The 13,472-nt window shown below is 41.4% G+C and overlaps 1 protein-coding gene across 3 annotated transcripts; it reads left to right on the top strand.

Moving 5' to 3' along the window:
- The first annotated feature begins 3,372 nt into the window (after positions 1-3,372).
- On the top strand, positions 3,373-12,918 carry RPS21 (ribosomal protein S21). Of its 3 annotated transcripts, none has more exons than XM_087889036.1 (6): positions 3,373-3,535; positions 6,646-6,739; positions 9,572-9,635; positions 10,247-10,318; positions 11,518-12,566; positions 12,823-12,918. In XM_087889036.1, the coding sequence occupies exons 2-5, from the start codon at positions 6,690-6,692 to the stop codon at positions 11,575-11,577; spliced, it is 246 nt and encodes an 81-aa protein (XP_087745162.1). In that variant the 5' UTR covers positions 3,373-3,535; positions 6,646-6,689; the 3' UTR covers positions 11,578-12,566; positions 12,823-12,918. The 3 variants fall into 3 exon arrangements, with proteins under 3 accessions (XP_087745162.1, XP_034289041.1, XP_087745161.1); XM_034433150.3 differs by having other exon boundaries at positions 11,518-11,573; positions 12,852-12,918; XM_087889035.1 differs by having other exon boundaries at positions 3,486-3,621; positions 11,518-11,573; positions 12,852-12,918.
- The last annotated feature ends 554 nt before the right edge of the window (positions 12,919-13,472 follow it).

The following is a 13,472-nucleotide window of genomic DNA, read 5'->3' on the forward strand; positions in this document are numbered from 1 at the left end:
AGAGCTTTGCAACCCGCTCTAAGCGGTTTAGTGTCAACATAGTGCCCCCAACAATCTGGTCTTCATTTTACCCACCTCGGAAAGATGGAACAAGGCTGAGTCAACCTTGAGCCGGCCAGAATCAAACTCGTAGTAGCCGGCAATCAGCAAAAGTAGCCTGTAGTGCTGCATTCTAATCACTGTACCACCATGGCTCTTAAATCATTAAATACCTATAGTTTCCTGTTCACAGGGATGATAGGCCAATGAAGATTGCAGTAACTTGGAATTGGTTGATACTAGTTCAAATCATTCTAAGGGGGATGAGGATGAAAAGTATGTTAGATCATCAAAAGGGGGATAGGATAACAGCATAGTGCTGTGAGCTTGTGAGCTACCCAGGGTTGTTTCATATGATGTACTGCTATATAAGTCCAATAAATTGTAAAATGGAAGGATTCAAGTAAAGGTAGCTTCCCTGTCCAGTTGTGTCTGACTCTACAGTGCGGGGCTCATCTCTTTTTTGGCCAATAGAGCCAGCATTGTCCAAAGATATCTGTGGTCATGTGGTCAGCATGGCTATATGCTGAAAGTGCACAGAATACTTACCTTCCCACCAAACTGGTACCTATTAATCTACTTGTGTTTGCATGCTTTCTAACTGCTCAGTGGCAGGAGCTGGAGCAAGTATTGGGAGCTCACCCCATCACGTGGAACTCTGGTCTCAAACCCAGGGTGTCAGCAAAATTTCAATAGGTAGGGTAAGGTATACTGAGTCTTATATGCATGACTCTTAAGTGGTATAGTATCAAATTTCAAAAACAATCTCTAAGGATTACCTGAGTTCAAAACTAATTTATTGCTGGCTTTTATATTGATGGGGTGATGGTGAGATAGGGGTGTATTGTGCATTTTCAAGGAGAGAATGTAGAGTTCCAGACACAAATTACTAAAATCTGATAAAAAGTTTAAAATGGAACTGGAATAAAATACAATTTTAAAAAAAATTGGAATAAAATATAATTTAATATATACTGGTAGATAAATAAAATATGCTAAAATTATATTTTGCTATCACCCCTACAATCTACCCCAATCAGTCCCACATATACCAATCTCAACCCAACCATTTTGCTCAAGTACTGTACTGTGTTAAATGTTATTTTCAAATTCTAGCCACTCATAAGGTAAGTTGTTCTGATATGGGGATCCCAATGGATCATTCCTTTGGTATATAGACCAGGGTACTTGTTTCTCACCCTCTTATACAGGCAACAATCAAATAAGATGTGAGTCAGGTCTTCTACCACTGCCGCTCTGCAAATGCGGAGACGTCCATTATAGGGTATAGACTAGAATCTCCCATATCCTGTATCACAGGGGTATCAAACTGGTGGCCCACAGGTTAGATGTGTCACGCACAGGCCACGCCCACCCCAGCTCCATGAATGGGAAAAATGAAACATCATGTGACGGCAATGTGACGCCATGAGTTTAACACCCGTGCTGTATCAGATCAGCTGTGTGTACCTAACCTAATGTGGCTTGTCTAATCCTTAGAGCAAAGCATGCTGAGGAAGCAAACAGCAACAGCTTCAGCAAACCAGTGGTGTCAAAATGACACAGTGTGATGTCATTTGGCATATTTTGTCATTTGTCCACCCTTGCAAATCCCAAGAAGGGCCTAGGGAGTGAGTTCAAGCAGCTGTCATTTTCAGGTAAGTCAAGAGGAGAGTGGGACAGAAATGCAAAATGGCTTCTTGGTGTTGGTTGCTGTGCTTCACTTCCCATCAGCAAGACCTCAATTGGCAGATTGAGTTCCCTTTCCATTTTGGGGTGCTGTGGTCCATGCTAGACCCATCTGGCCCTAAGTATGTTCCATCCATTGTACAACACTGGAAGAGATGGCTGGCCTGGCAGTTCCTACCGACACCACTGCTTTTCAAAGGAGCAATACCAAGTGTCTTCCCAGGAAATCAGACTTGGTACGAAGATGGGGCTTCCCAGAATGAAGAGGAATCCTGTTGCTATGCTACCTCATTCCCAACAGCATCTTCCCTGTTGAGCTGGCAAAAGCCACGAATACAAAATAAGAGTTGAAAGGGACCTTGGAGGTCTTCTAATCCAACCCCCTGTTCAAGCACTATTCCAGTCAAATGGCTGTCCAATCTCTTCTTAAAAATTTCCAGAGATAGAGCACCCACAACTTCTGAAGGCAAGCCATTCCACTCGCGGATTGCTCTCGCCGTCAGGAAATTTCTCCTTAATTCTAGGAAGGATCTCTCTTTGATAAGTTTCCATTTTTTATTTCTTCTCCTGTCCTGAGGTGCTTTGGAGAATAGATGGTTCCCCTCTTCTCTGTGAGAGTCCCTCAAGATCGGAAGACAGCTATTGTGTCAACCCTAGTCCTTCTCTTCCTTAGACTAGACGTACCCATTTTGTGTAACCATTCTTCATATATTTTAGCCTCCAGCCCTCTAATCATCTTTGTTGTGCTTCTCTGCACACTTTCCAGGCTCTCAATATCTTTTTTGTATCATGGTGACCAATATTGGATGCACTACTCCAGTATAGTGAGTTTCCCTGATGAGCTGGCAGAAGCCATGAATCCCGGGATAGTTTTCTGTTCTCCAGGCTGCTCTCTACTTGAGGGGCTGAAACTCCCATCATGCCCAGTCATGGGCTAGGGGTTATGGAAGCTGAATACAGATACAGATACAGATTAACAGAGTCAGAACTCGGAAGGACCTTGTAGGTCATCTAGTCCAACCCTCCCCCCAAGCAGACCCTACCCCATTTCTGACAGAGGGCAGTCCAGTCTCTTCTTGAAAGCTTCCAGTGATGAAACTCCCACAACTTCTGAAGGCAACTTCTGTTCCATTGGTTGACTTTTGTATCAGAAATTTTCTCCTTATTTCCAGGTTGAAGCTCTCCTTGTTCAGTTTCCATCCATTATTCTTTGTCTGGCCTTCAGGTGCTTTGGAAAATAGGTTGACCCCTTCCTCTCTGTGGCAGCCCCTCAAATATTGGAAGATTGCTATCATATTTCCCCTGGTCTTTCTCTTCACTAGACTAGCTATGCCCAAACTGAAGTCTTAAATCCAAGCCCAATCTAGGTCAGTGTTTTTTCAACCTTGGCAACTTTTAAGAATTGGGTGGACTTTCAAAATCCCAGAATTCCCCAGCCAGCATGAGATCATATTATAGGCCACATCGCAGGCTCCTTTGCGCGCTTGTTTTTCTCCCGCTAGGCGCTTCTGAATTCTCCTCAGATCGCACATCGCTCCTAAGAAGCGCGCGCTCAGGTTGGACTTTCCCGCCCTTGCGGTTAAGAGAAAGGCGTGGGGCGTGGCTAACGCCCTCTTCTGCCCCGCCTTCAAAGTAGCGCCCCTCCCTTCTGCTTTCTGGGACGCCTTCCCTCGGCGTTCGGATGGCGTCATCTCCTGCGCGCCGCTCAGCGTGGCCTTCCCCCCCTTCCCTTCGGCAGCGAGCTTTCGAGTCGCTTTGGAGTGACGCCCACTTCCTTTTCCGGCCTGGGCTCGCGGCGCGTGAGGAGGTGAGGCGAGGCCTATCCCGGTTCGCGAGGCCGCTTTTTTCTCGCCGCTTTTCCCCGGGGCCGGTCGGGCTACGGCGGGAAGGGGGGTAATCTTCCTTTGTTTACACGGGGTTCCTAGGATGACTGCGGGACGGGGGAAGGAAGAGTGCGCCCGCGACCCTCTATTCCACCCCCCCCATGCTGCCTATGCAGAAAGCCAAGCCCCATTAGGAGGGTAGAGTGGGAAAGGGCCCCTTGAGGTCATCGAGCCCAACCCCCTTCTAGTGCAGAGCTCCCAAATTAAAGTATCCGGCAGACAGCTTCGTTTGTTAACATTTCTATCCTGTTTTTCCCCAGCTAATGGCTGCCTGGCCAGGCTTCCTGCGATGGGGAACCCACTACCCGCCTCGGTTCCTCTTTAAAACAGGGGTCTCCAACCTTGGCCACTTTAAGACTTGTGGACTTCAACTCCCAGAATTCCTCAGCCAGCAAAGCTCCCAGAATTCCTCAGCCAGCAAAGCAAAGCTGGCTGAGGAATTCTGGGAGTTGAAGTCCACAAGTCTTAAAGTGGCCAAGGTTGGAGACCCCTGCTTTAGATAGCAAGCAAAGCTATGCATGCTTGGCTTTTCTCATGTATTTCTCCCACACACACACATTGATTCTACTTTCCTGTGTCTTGGATCCGTCCTTTTTTTGGCCTGCATTCAAGGCCACAGAGAACAGATCCTGCCCTTTTCTTCAGATCCAGCCAGGGATTGAGGATGATCGAGGATGTTAGATCTTTCCATCCTTCCAGTTCAAGACAAATGCAGATTAGTGTTGTTGTTGTTTTTTTTTAAAGAATGATAGCTACACTTAGGGCAGGGGTCTGCAACCTTAAACACTCAAAAGAGCCATTTGGACCTGTTTCCCACAGAAAAGAAAACACCGGGAGCCACAAAACCCTTCCCGTGCCTGACTTTTTCTTGAACGGCCACAAAACTAGCATATGTAGTTGCATTAAATGTTATGTTTTCTTCTGAAACTTTTCTTTTCTTGGATTTATCCATGGTTGGTCTACCGGGGTAGAAAAGCTCAATAAATTGTGTGCCAGCGGGTGTCGCACATTGGTGGTTGTGACGCATATTTAGAGTGCCAGGGAGCCGCAGCAGAGGGTTGAAAGAGCCACATGCGGCTCCAGAGCCGCAGGTTGCTGACTCCTGGCTTAGGGGAAATGTTGGACCAGCGTCTGTGATCAGAATAGAGCTGAAAGGGACCTTAGAGGTCTTCTAGTCCTGCCCTCTGTATCTTCGTATCTTCCTTTATGTAACGTATCTTCCTTTATGTACACAGAGCATATGCACCAAGGCAAATTCCTTGTGTGTCCAATCACACTTGGCCAATAAAAAATTCTATTCTATTCTATTCTATTTTATTCTTTCTCTGCTCAAGCAGAAGAACCTATATCATTTCAGACTCAAATCTCTTCTTTAAAAAACCTCCAATGATGAAGCACCCACAACTTCTGAAGGCAAGCAGTTCCACTGGTTAATTATCCTCACTGTTAGGAAGTTTCTTCTCAATTCCAAGTTGCTTCTCTCCTTGATTAGTTTCCATCCATTAGTTATTGTCTTGCCTTCAGGTGTTTCGGAAAATAAATTCACCCTCTCCTCTTTGTGGCAGCCTCTCAAATATTGGAATACTGCTATCATGTCATTGTGTCATCCCGTCCCCGTCCCCCCCCACACACACTTCTTTAGAGTAGCCAAACCCAAATCCTGCAACTGTTCTTCATATGTTTTAATCTCCAAACCTTTAATCATCTTGGTTGCTGTTCTTTGCACTTTTTCCAAAGTCAAGTCTATTCCTTCTGCTTCACTTAGTGCTCATGAGAACCTAGAAAATGGGGTTGAACAGTGGGAAAAGGTAGCCCACCTGCTTATCCATCCATGTTGTAGAACTGGCGCTTTTGAGAAAATGTTGATTTAAGAGAGGGAGCAGTGTTTGCAGATTTTTATACTCTGTGTATGAATTTTATCTCCTAGAAGCAGATTCAGCAGAGCAAATGAATGCAGCCATTCTACAGCCTGTTGCTTTCCTTATATATGCATCTATAATTTCTGTAGCCTTCAGAGTAGCTGGTAGTTGTAGTGGCCCAGGAGAATGAGGAAATGCCTGAGTGCATCTGCTTGCATCTGTGAAAAAAGAAAGGACTTCCTTTGATGAAAAGAAGGATTAGGGGAGACATGATAGCAGTGTTCCAATATCTCAGGGGCTGCCACAAAGAAGAGGGAGTCAAGCTATTCTCCAAAGCACCTGAAGGCAGGACAAGAAGCAATGGATGGAAATTAATCAAGGAGAGAAGCAGTTTAGAACTAAGGAGAAATTTCCTGACAGAACAATTGATCAGTGGAACAACTTGCCTCCAGAAGTTGTAAATGCTCCAACACTGGAAATTCTTAAGAAGATATTGGATAACCATTTCTCTGAAATGGTATAGTGTTTCCTGCCTAGGCATGGAAGGTCCCTTCCAACTCTGTTATTCTATTCTAGTAAGGATGGGAGAGACCCTATATCAGGCCTGTCAAACTGGCGGCCCATGGACCAGATGTGTCATGCGCAGGCCATGCTCACCCCAGCTCCGCAAAGGCAAAGTCATATACATCACAGGATGCAGTTGAGTTTGATATCCTGCAATTCATGTATCTGAAGAGTTATTAAATACAGGATTATCATATTGGGGTACTGATGGCCAGTTGGGTACAATCTTGTTCCCAAAACATGTATAAGCTAATATTAGCAATTCCATATTCTATCCTGTAAAGTTATGTGCAAATGGTGCAGCTACAAGTAATCCTTGATTTACAACCAATTGTTTTCAAAGTTATGGTACTGAAAAATGTGACTTATGACTCTTTGACACTCACAACCCTTGCAGCATCCCCATGGTCATGTGATCAAAATTCAGACACTTAGCACCTGGGATATATTTATGACAGTTGCATTGTCCTGGGGTCATGTGATCACCTTTTGTAATTATCCAGCTGGCTTCTGACAAGCAGAGTCCATGAGGAAAGCCAGATTTGCTTAATGATTGGCTTAATAGCTCCAGTGATTCTCTTAATAACTGATCTTCGCAACAATCTTTTTAGAAATCTCCTGTTGCACCTGATTTGAGGCAAGTGAAAGAAGCATAATGCAGAACGACGCTGGGGAATTTGTAGATCTCTACGTGCCTCGTAAATGGTGAGTATATCTGATCATCAGAAATGATGTGTCTTCCTTGGATGGTTTGGAAACTGATATGGCTGTATTATTACTTATTTGATCTTAACACGTGACTCCAAATCAATAGGACTCTTAAGTGTTTTACTTCTCTTCCCCTAGTTTGATTAAAATAGTAAAATGGAATAACAAAACTAACAATCTCAAAAACAGTAGTACAGAAAAATTACAAAGACTACAGCCCCGTGGAACAATAAACAGCTAAACACGTGCCAGGTTATGGATTCCTAACTTGTATGAATTGCCTATTGGGGGCTTTAAAAAAACCTAAACTTTTATGGCTCTCCAAAGCTCAACACGGTAAATACAGTCTGGTAATCTGGTAAAATAATCTCAGCCAGGAAAGCCTCTTATGTGTAAGATACAACTGGCAGGATATCCATGGATTTATAAAGATTGGAAGGGGCAGTTCAAGCCCTGCTTTCTAGCTTCCGTCTCAACACATCTGGTGAAAGGAAATCATCACTTTTCTGGATAGTTGTTTCAAACTGCTGTTAGTACCGATAAAGGAGAATATTTGTAACTCAGGGTTGAAATGAGGCTTTGATACTCTCTAAGCTTCATGTGGTGGTTGTTTTGCAGATGTTTCATTATCCAAACTACAACATGAGTGCTAGTGGCACTGATTGTATTACCTACCGTATTTTTCGGAGTATAAGATGCACCGGAATATAAGACGCACCTTAGTTTTTGGGGAGGAAAATAAGAAAAGCTGATTGGCAGGTGGATCGGCCTCCCGGAATACCCCCAATCAGCTGTTCCCAGAGGTAAATTTTAGCAACAGGTTTCTTGGTTGTGAGTTCTGTGCCTTGCTTTTTTTTTTTTTTTTTTTGCTTTTTTTCCTGCCTTTGAAACCCTCCGAAACAGCTTCAGAAAAAAAAGCCTCTGAAGCTCTGTTTCGGGGCTTTTTTTTTCTGAAGCTCTGTTTGGGGGCTTCTTTTCTGAAGCTTCGTTTCTGATGCTTTTTTTCAGCCTCTGAAACCTCAGTTTGAGAAGCTGGGCGGGTCTACATTCGGAGTATAAGATGCACCCAGATTTTCACCCTCTTTTTTGGGGGGGAAAGTTGCATTTTATACTCTGAAAAATATGGTATTTGGAGTAATGAAACATCTGCAAGAAAACAACCAAGTTCAGAAAGCATCAAAGACTTCTCACTGCTATAAGTGTCAGGCAATTTACTCGCAAACTTAGCTCACCATCCTCTCAGTGCCTGTGGAAATGTTCTTAATTTGAGCCAATCACAGATGGCTTTGTGCTTTTTTCCTCCCCTTCTATGGTTTTTGCCAGAAGGAAGTCATTGCAACATGTCCAGATGGCCCAACAAAGCAAATTTGGGACAGTTTGGCTAAGTTATTCCATGAATGGAAGAAACCATGCCTAATATTTCCAACTAGGCCACCAGGCTCCTCTGTTTCAGTGTGGTGAGAAGGAGCCTTAACTAAACTAATCTTTGTCTTCCACAATAGCCACTAAGTACTTTTTATTTATTTAGATCAGTGGTTCTCAACCTTCCTAATGCTGCGACCCTTTAATACAGTTCCTCATGTTGTGGTGACCCCCAACAATAAAATTATTCCTAAAACCATTGAAAATATGTGTTTTCTGATGGTCTTAGGCGACCCCTGTGAAAGAATCATTCGACTCCCAAAGGGGTCCCGACCCACAGGTTGAGAACCACTGATTTAGATGTTTTTAGCCCACCGTCATTACTTTTATAAATTATTCAAGGCGGCAAATATACATAAGACTCCTTCTTCCTCCTATTTTCCCCGCAATAACCCTGAGAGGTGATGAATTGGACTGAGGCTGACCTAAAGTCACCAAACTGGTTTTCCTTCCTAAAGTGGGACTAGAACTCACCATCTCCTGGGGATTGGCCCAAAGACACCCAGTTGGCTTTCATGCCTAAAGCGAGACTAGAACTCACAGTCTCCTAGTTTCTAGCCTGATGCCTTAACCATTAAGACCATTAAATTTAGTTAAGGTGAGAGAAGAAAAATAAATACTTTTTTGAAAATACCTTGTTTATATCAGTTATAGCTAAGATTAACAGTTTGTCCAATTTTAGATTATAAAATAAAACTGTGATTATTTTTAAATGGAAGTGAAAGCTTTCAATATTATGTGGGCACTCTAGAAGAGAGAATTGCTAACTGAAAATAAATTGGAATATGGGTTTAGTTTATACCCAAATGAGTGCTCTGCTATAGATGAAAAGCTGTTTTCTTCTCAGGAGAGCTCAGGAGAGCTCTTTCACAGAGTGCAAAATTTGATTTTAACTCAAATTATAATTTAACCTTCATGTGTCTTAAGTGGGCATGATGTTTTATCCTGGTGCATTACATGCACACACAGATTTGTTACGTTATTGAAGTAGATGCTTCTATATGCCTGATTTACAATTGTAAAAAAAGTAATTGTAAGGAGTAATCTGGCATCACCTTTTCTGACATACATTTCATTAAAAGGCATAAGACATAAACTGCAGCTTGGTGTTTAGTAACATTTGTTAGAAAAGAGGTTTCTGATTTTTTTTTACAGTAGATTAGTACAGTTGCCCTCCTACAATGTCTTAAGAGGGGTTCTGCTTTCTTTCTTTTTTTTCTTTTTTTCTTTTTTTTTCTTTTTTTTTGTATTGTGGTAGGAACTTCTGCTAAAAGAGTGGTAAATTGGCATGTCAAGAAATGGAATTGATGCTACATGATGAGAGTTATCTAGAAAGATAACAGAGTATTTTTTCTAGATTAGTGTCTGATTTTAAGTTCTTCTTTTTATATATTTCTTTCCCTTCAGCTCTGCTAGCAATCGGATAATTGGTGCTAAAGACCATGCTTCCATCCAAATAAATGTTGCAGAAGTAAGTAAAATATCTGTAACTCGAAGTTGAAAGCCATCAGTGTTTCAAATGAAATAAACGGCTAGTTGCAATTTTATAGTCAAAAATATTTTTATTTATTTGGGGGTGATAGATCCAGGTGTATGGGCATTAGGCATTAAGCTGTATTTCCTAATGCAGGCAAACAAAACCAGATCTTGATTATTATGTAACTATAACTGTTAAATCAAAAACTTTCAGAATACAACAGAACAGCAATGAAAAGAGAGAGAGAATGAATATGATTAGAATAAAATACTGTATAACGAAGGCTTCTTTTAAAGTTTAAAAATTACTTCAAACTTTTCCTTTTTTTTTACTTTCATTTTGATGTGCCTTGGAATAGCAGTAATAAAAAATTATTTTTTTATAAATGGGAATTTTTGCCCAGATTTTCACTCTAGCTCAGAGTAAATGCATCTTTTCCTTTAAACCCATTTGTTCGGGATGGGATTGGGGTTTGCTCAGTTGTCAAACGGGTTAGATATGTAAAACATAAAATGAATAAATCTATTCTGTACCTTATACCAATCTTTCAGCTTTCAGTTCTGATTGTGTAACAATTATTTGAACCCTCTTAATTCCAATGGCAGGTTGACAAAGCCACAGGCAGAGTGAATGGCCAGTTCAAAGCATATGCCATTTGTGGAGCAATCCGTCGGATGGTAAGTCTAATTGTTTTTCAATGACTCAGAGTTTGCCTGTTTCTGAATGGTTTATAAATTCAGGATGGGTAGTTTCATTCATTGTATTTATACATATTTACATCCATTCCAATTTTCCTTGTAGCAGCTCAATTAAAGTGAAGGCTTTAGGTCCTGGGATGGTTGTCTTCTGAATATGGAAATTATTAGAGCAGTGGGTATATTATATTAGAAAGTAAATTGTCAGCATTTCTTTGGTATTACAGAAAGGACGCAGGCAGGAAATTTTGAATACCATACATTAATATACTGCATAATATTAGAGCTAGTGTGGTCTAGTGGTTAATGCATCAGGTTAGAAAGTGGGAGACTGTGAGTTCAAGTCTCACCCTAACCATGAAAGCCAGTCCCTCTCAGCCCACCTTTGTTTGGGAAAATAGGGATATGTGTTGGATATATTCACTGAGTGGTGCAGTGGCCTAGGGGTGGAACTCTTGCCTCACAATCGGGAGGCTGTGAGTTCGATCGTAGGTAGTGGCAGGTATTTCTCTCTCTCTGGGCACAATGAGTAAACAAAGCTGTGAACTCTGCATTGGTGACAGGAAGGGCATCTGGCCAGTAAACACTCACCTCCATTCAGTTGCCCTGACTCCACCATGATGGATTACGGCATCATTAAAAGACAAAAAAAATATGTTGGATATGTTCACTGCATTGAGTTATTGGTAAAAATACTAAAAGGTGGGACATACATGCATACATACATAATAAAACAAAATAACATTGAGGTATAAAATGTTCCATCATGGAATGTTGTAACCTCGAACAGACCGCCTTTCAAATTGTCCAAGAAACAGACAAACATTAGAATGGACTTGTTTCAAGGTCAAACCAGTTCAGGACTCTCCACTTCAGTGTCAATATTTTACTGTGAAATGCTTTGCCTATCTTCACAGTACAAATATTAACTCTGTATTCTAATTTTAGACTATTATAAATTCTTTAACTATAGGTTTTCAATCTTGGCCGTTTTTTAATCTTAAAAACTTAGCAAATAAGTATGCAATAGTACTTGATTCTTAATGATAGAAACTTGTCCTTTTAGTTGCCAATGAATTTCCTTTGGACAATTTCCCAAATTCACCGAAGCATTTTCAGATTGAAATTCAGGGTATGAATTCAATTTCTTCATCTTACCTAATTACAAAACTCTTTTTCAGGGGGAGTCTGATGACTCAATTCTGCGACTGGCAAAGAACGATGGAATTGTTTCCAAGTAAGTCTAATATTTAAGTTTGGAAACTGTGGTAATGTATCTTTCTGTTTTGCTTGATAGCACTTCATGAATGCCATTAAGAGATACTTATTCCCAAAATATATATATTTATTTATTTATTGTCATATTCATATGCCGCCCTTCTTCCGAGGGACGCAGGGCGGCTCACAGGACAAAACAACCCAACAATAAATAGAATTAAAATGTTAAAATCCGAATTTAAAAAAACCCAAAATCCCCAAATTAAAATGCACGGCCGATCAGGGGATTTGCTGAAAGAGCCATGTCTTTAGGTCGGCGCAGAAGGTGCGAGGTCGGGGGCCGTCGGGAGCCCAGTGGGTAAACCATTCCAGAGGGTCGGTGCAACCACAGAGAATGCCCTCATCCTGGGGACCGCCAGCTGACACTGTCTGGCCAATGGGACCCGGAGGAGGGCACTGCTATGTGAGCGCACTGGGCAGTGGGAGGCTGGTAGGAGATAGTCCTGCAAGTGCCCCGGGCCCATGCCATATGCCTTGGTGAAAAATGCTTATTTATTTATTAACTTTATGCCACTCATCTCACAAAAAGTGATTCTTATAAAACACCCATCAGCGCTAAGGAGAAATTTCCTGACAGTGAGAACTATCAGTAGAATGACTTGCCTGCAAAAGTTGTAGATATTCCATCACTGGAGGTTTTCAAGAAGAGCTTGGACAACCATTTGCCTGAAATGGTTTACGGTTCCCTGCTTATGCAGGGGTTTGGACTAGAAGACCTCCAAGGTCCCTTTCAGCTCTATTATTCTGTTATCAGAAGGCAGCCTCAACATTTTCCCCTATAATTACCTTTTCCTTATGAAAGTCTCCCCTTCTCTTGTTTTTCAGTGCTTTCTGGGCATATTTTGAGTTGTAGCATAGAGCTGCAGCCAAACATTTTATTTTAAGATAAAGTCAAATGGGGCAGGTTCCAGGGAAGAATTTCTGTGAGACCATGTCCTTAATTTCTTGGAAAGTTTTTTTTTTTTTTTTAATTTGATTTATATGCCACCCTTCTCCGGAGACTCAGGGCGGCTTACAGTGCATTAAGCAATAGCCTTCATCCTTTTGTATATTTATACAAAGTCATCTTATTGCCCCCACAAACTGGGTCCTCAATTTACCTACCTTAGAAAGGATGGAAGGCTGAGTCAACCTTGAGCCTGGCGAGATTCGATCTTACTTTAATTGCAGACAGCTGATGTTAAATTACAGTGCTTCTGTCTGTTGAGCTTAACCATTCTGTATTTTGTCTTTGCAGGAATTTTTAACTGAAAAAAAAAATGTCATGACAAGGGATTTCCTAGAAAATAAACCATTGGAAAACATTTGTTGTACAGTGCATCATTTCAAATCATAATGGGCAGAATGCTTTACCTATGGCTAATTTTGAAGTTTGCGGCATTATTGATAGGTGGATTAAGATTCAAGTAAAAGATCCACAGTTTTGAGACCGTCAAAAGTTTGTAAACAGGCAAGTTAAAATTTCTGAATTAAGATGCAGCCTGCAATCATACATGGCTTCTTCCCTTGTATTTGTTGCAGTGTGACAACTGACAGTCCATAAACTCCCGGGTGATTTTAAGAATCATCTATGGATCTTTGTGAATTGTTGACTGTAGGATTCTAATACTTGACAAGGATAGATACACACACTCATCCCTAAGAAGAAAATAATGGGACTTACCCAGTAGTCTCTGAGAATTGGACACGACTGAACATAAATTTCTAAAAGCTTGGTAGCCTTCCATATATCATCTCTGCTGTAGGCGTAATTTCTTGAATAGGCAAAATTTGGATGGTTTTAAGTTGTGGAATAAACAGTAATTAATAAACAAGGCTTATTAAGAATTAGCCATTTCTAGAGGTCCGTTAATAGACT

Source organism: Pantherophis guttatus, chromosome 3 (assembly GCF_059756535.1).
Source record: "Pantherophis guttatus breed Tessera chromosome 3, ASM5975653v1, whole genome shotgun sequence".
NCBI lineage: Eukaryota > Metazoa > Chordata > Lepidosauria > Squamata > Colubridae > Pantherophis > Pantherophis guttatus.

Excerpts from the sequence above, each read along its gene's own strand:
- RPS21 (XM_034433150.3), top strand. The coding sequence starts at position 6,690 with ATGCAGAACGACGCTGGGGAATTTGTAGATCTCTACGTGCCTCGTAAA. Across the intron at positions 6,740-9,571 it reads CTCTACGTGCCTCGTAAATG|CTCTGCTAGCAATCGGATAA; the intron begins GTGAGTATATCT and ends CTTTCCCTTCAG. Across the intron at positions 10,319-11,517 it reads GTGGAGCAATCCGTCGGATG|GGGGAGTCTGATGACTCAAT; the intron begins GTAAGTCTAATT and ends ACTCTTTTTCAG.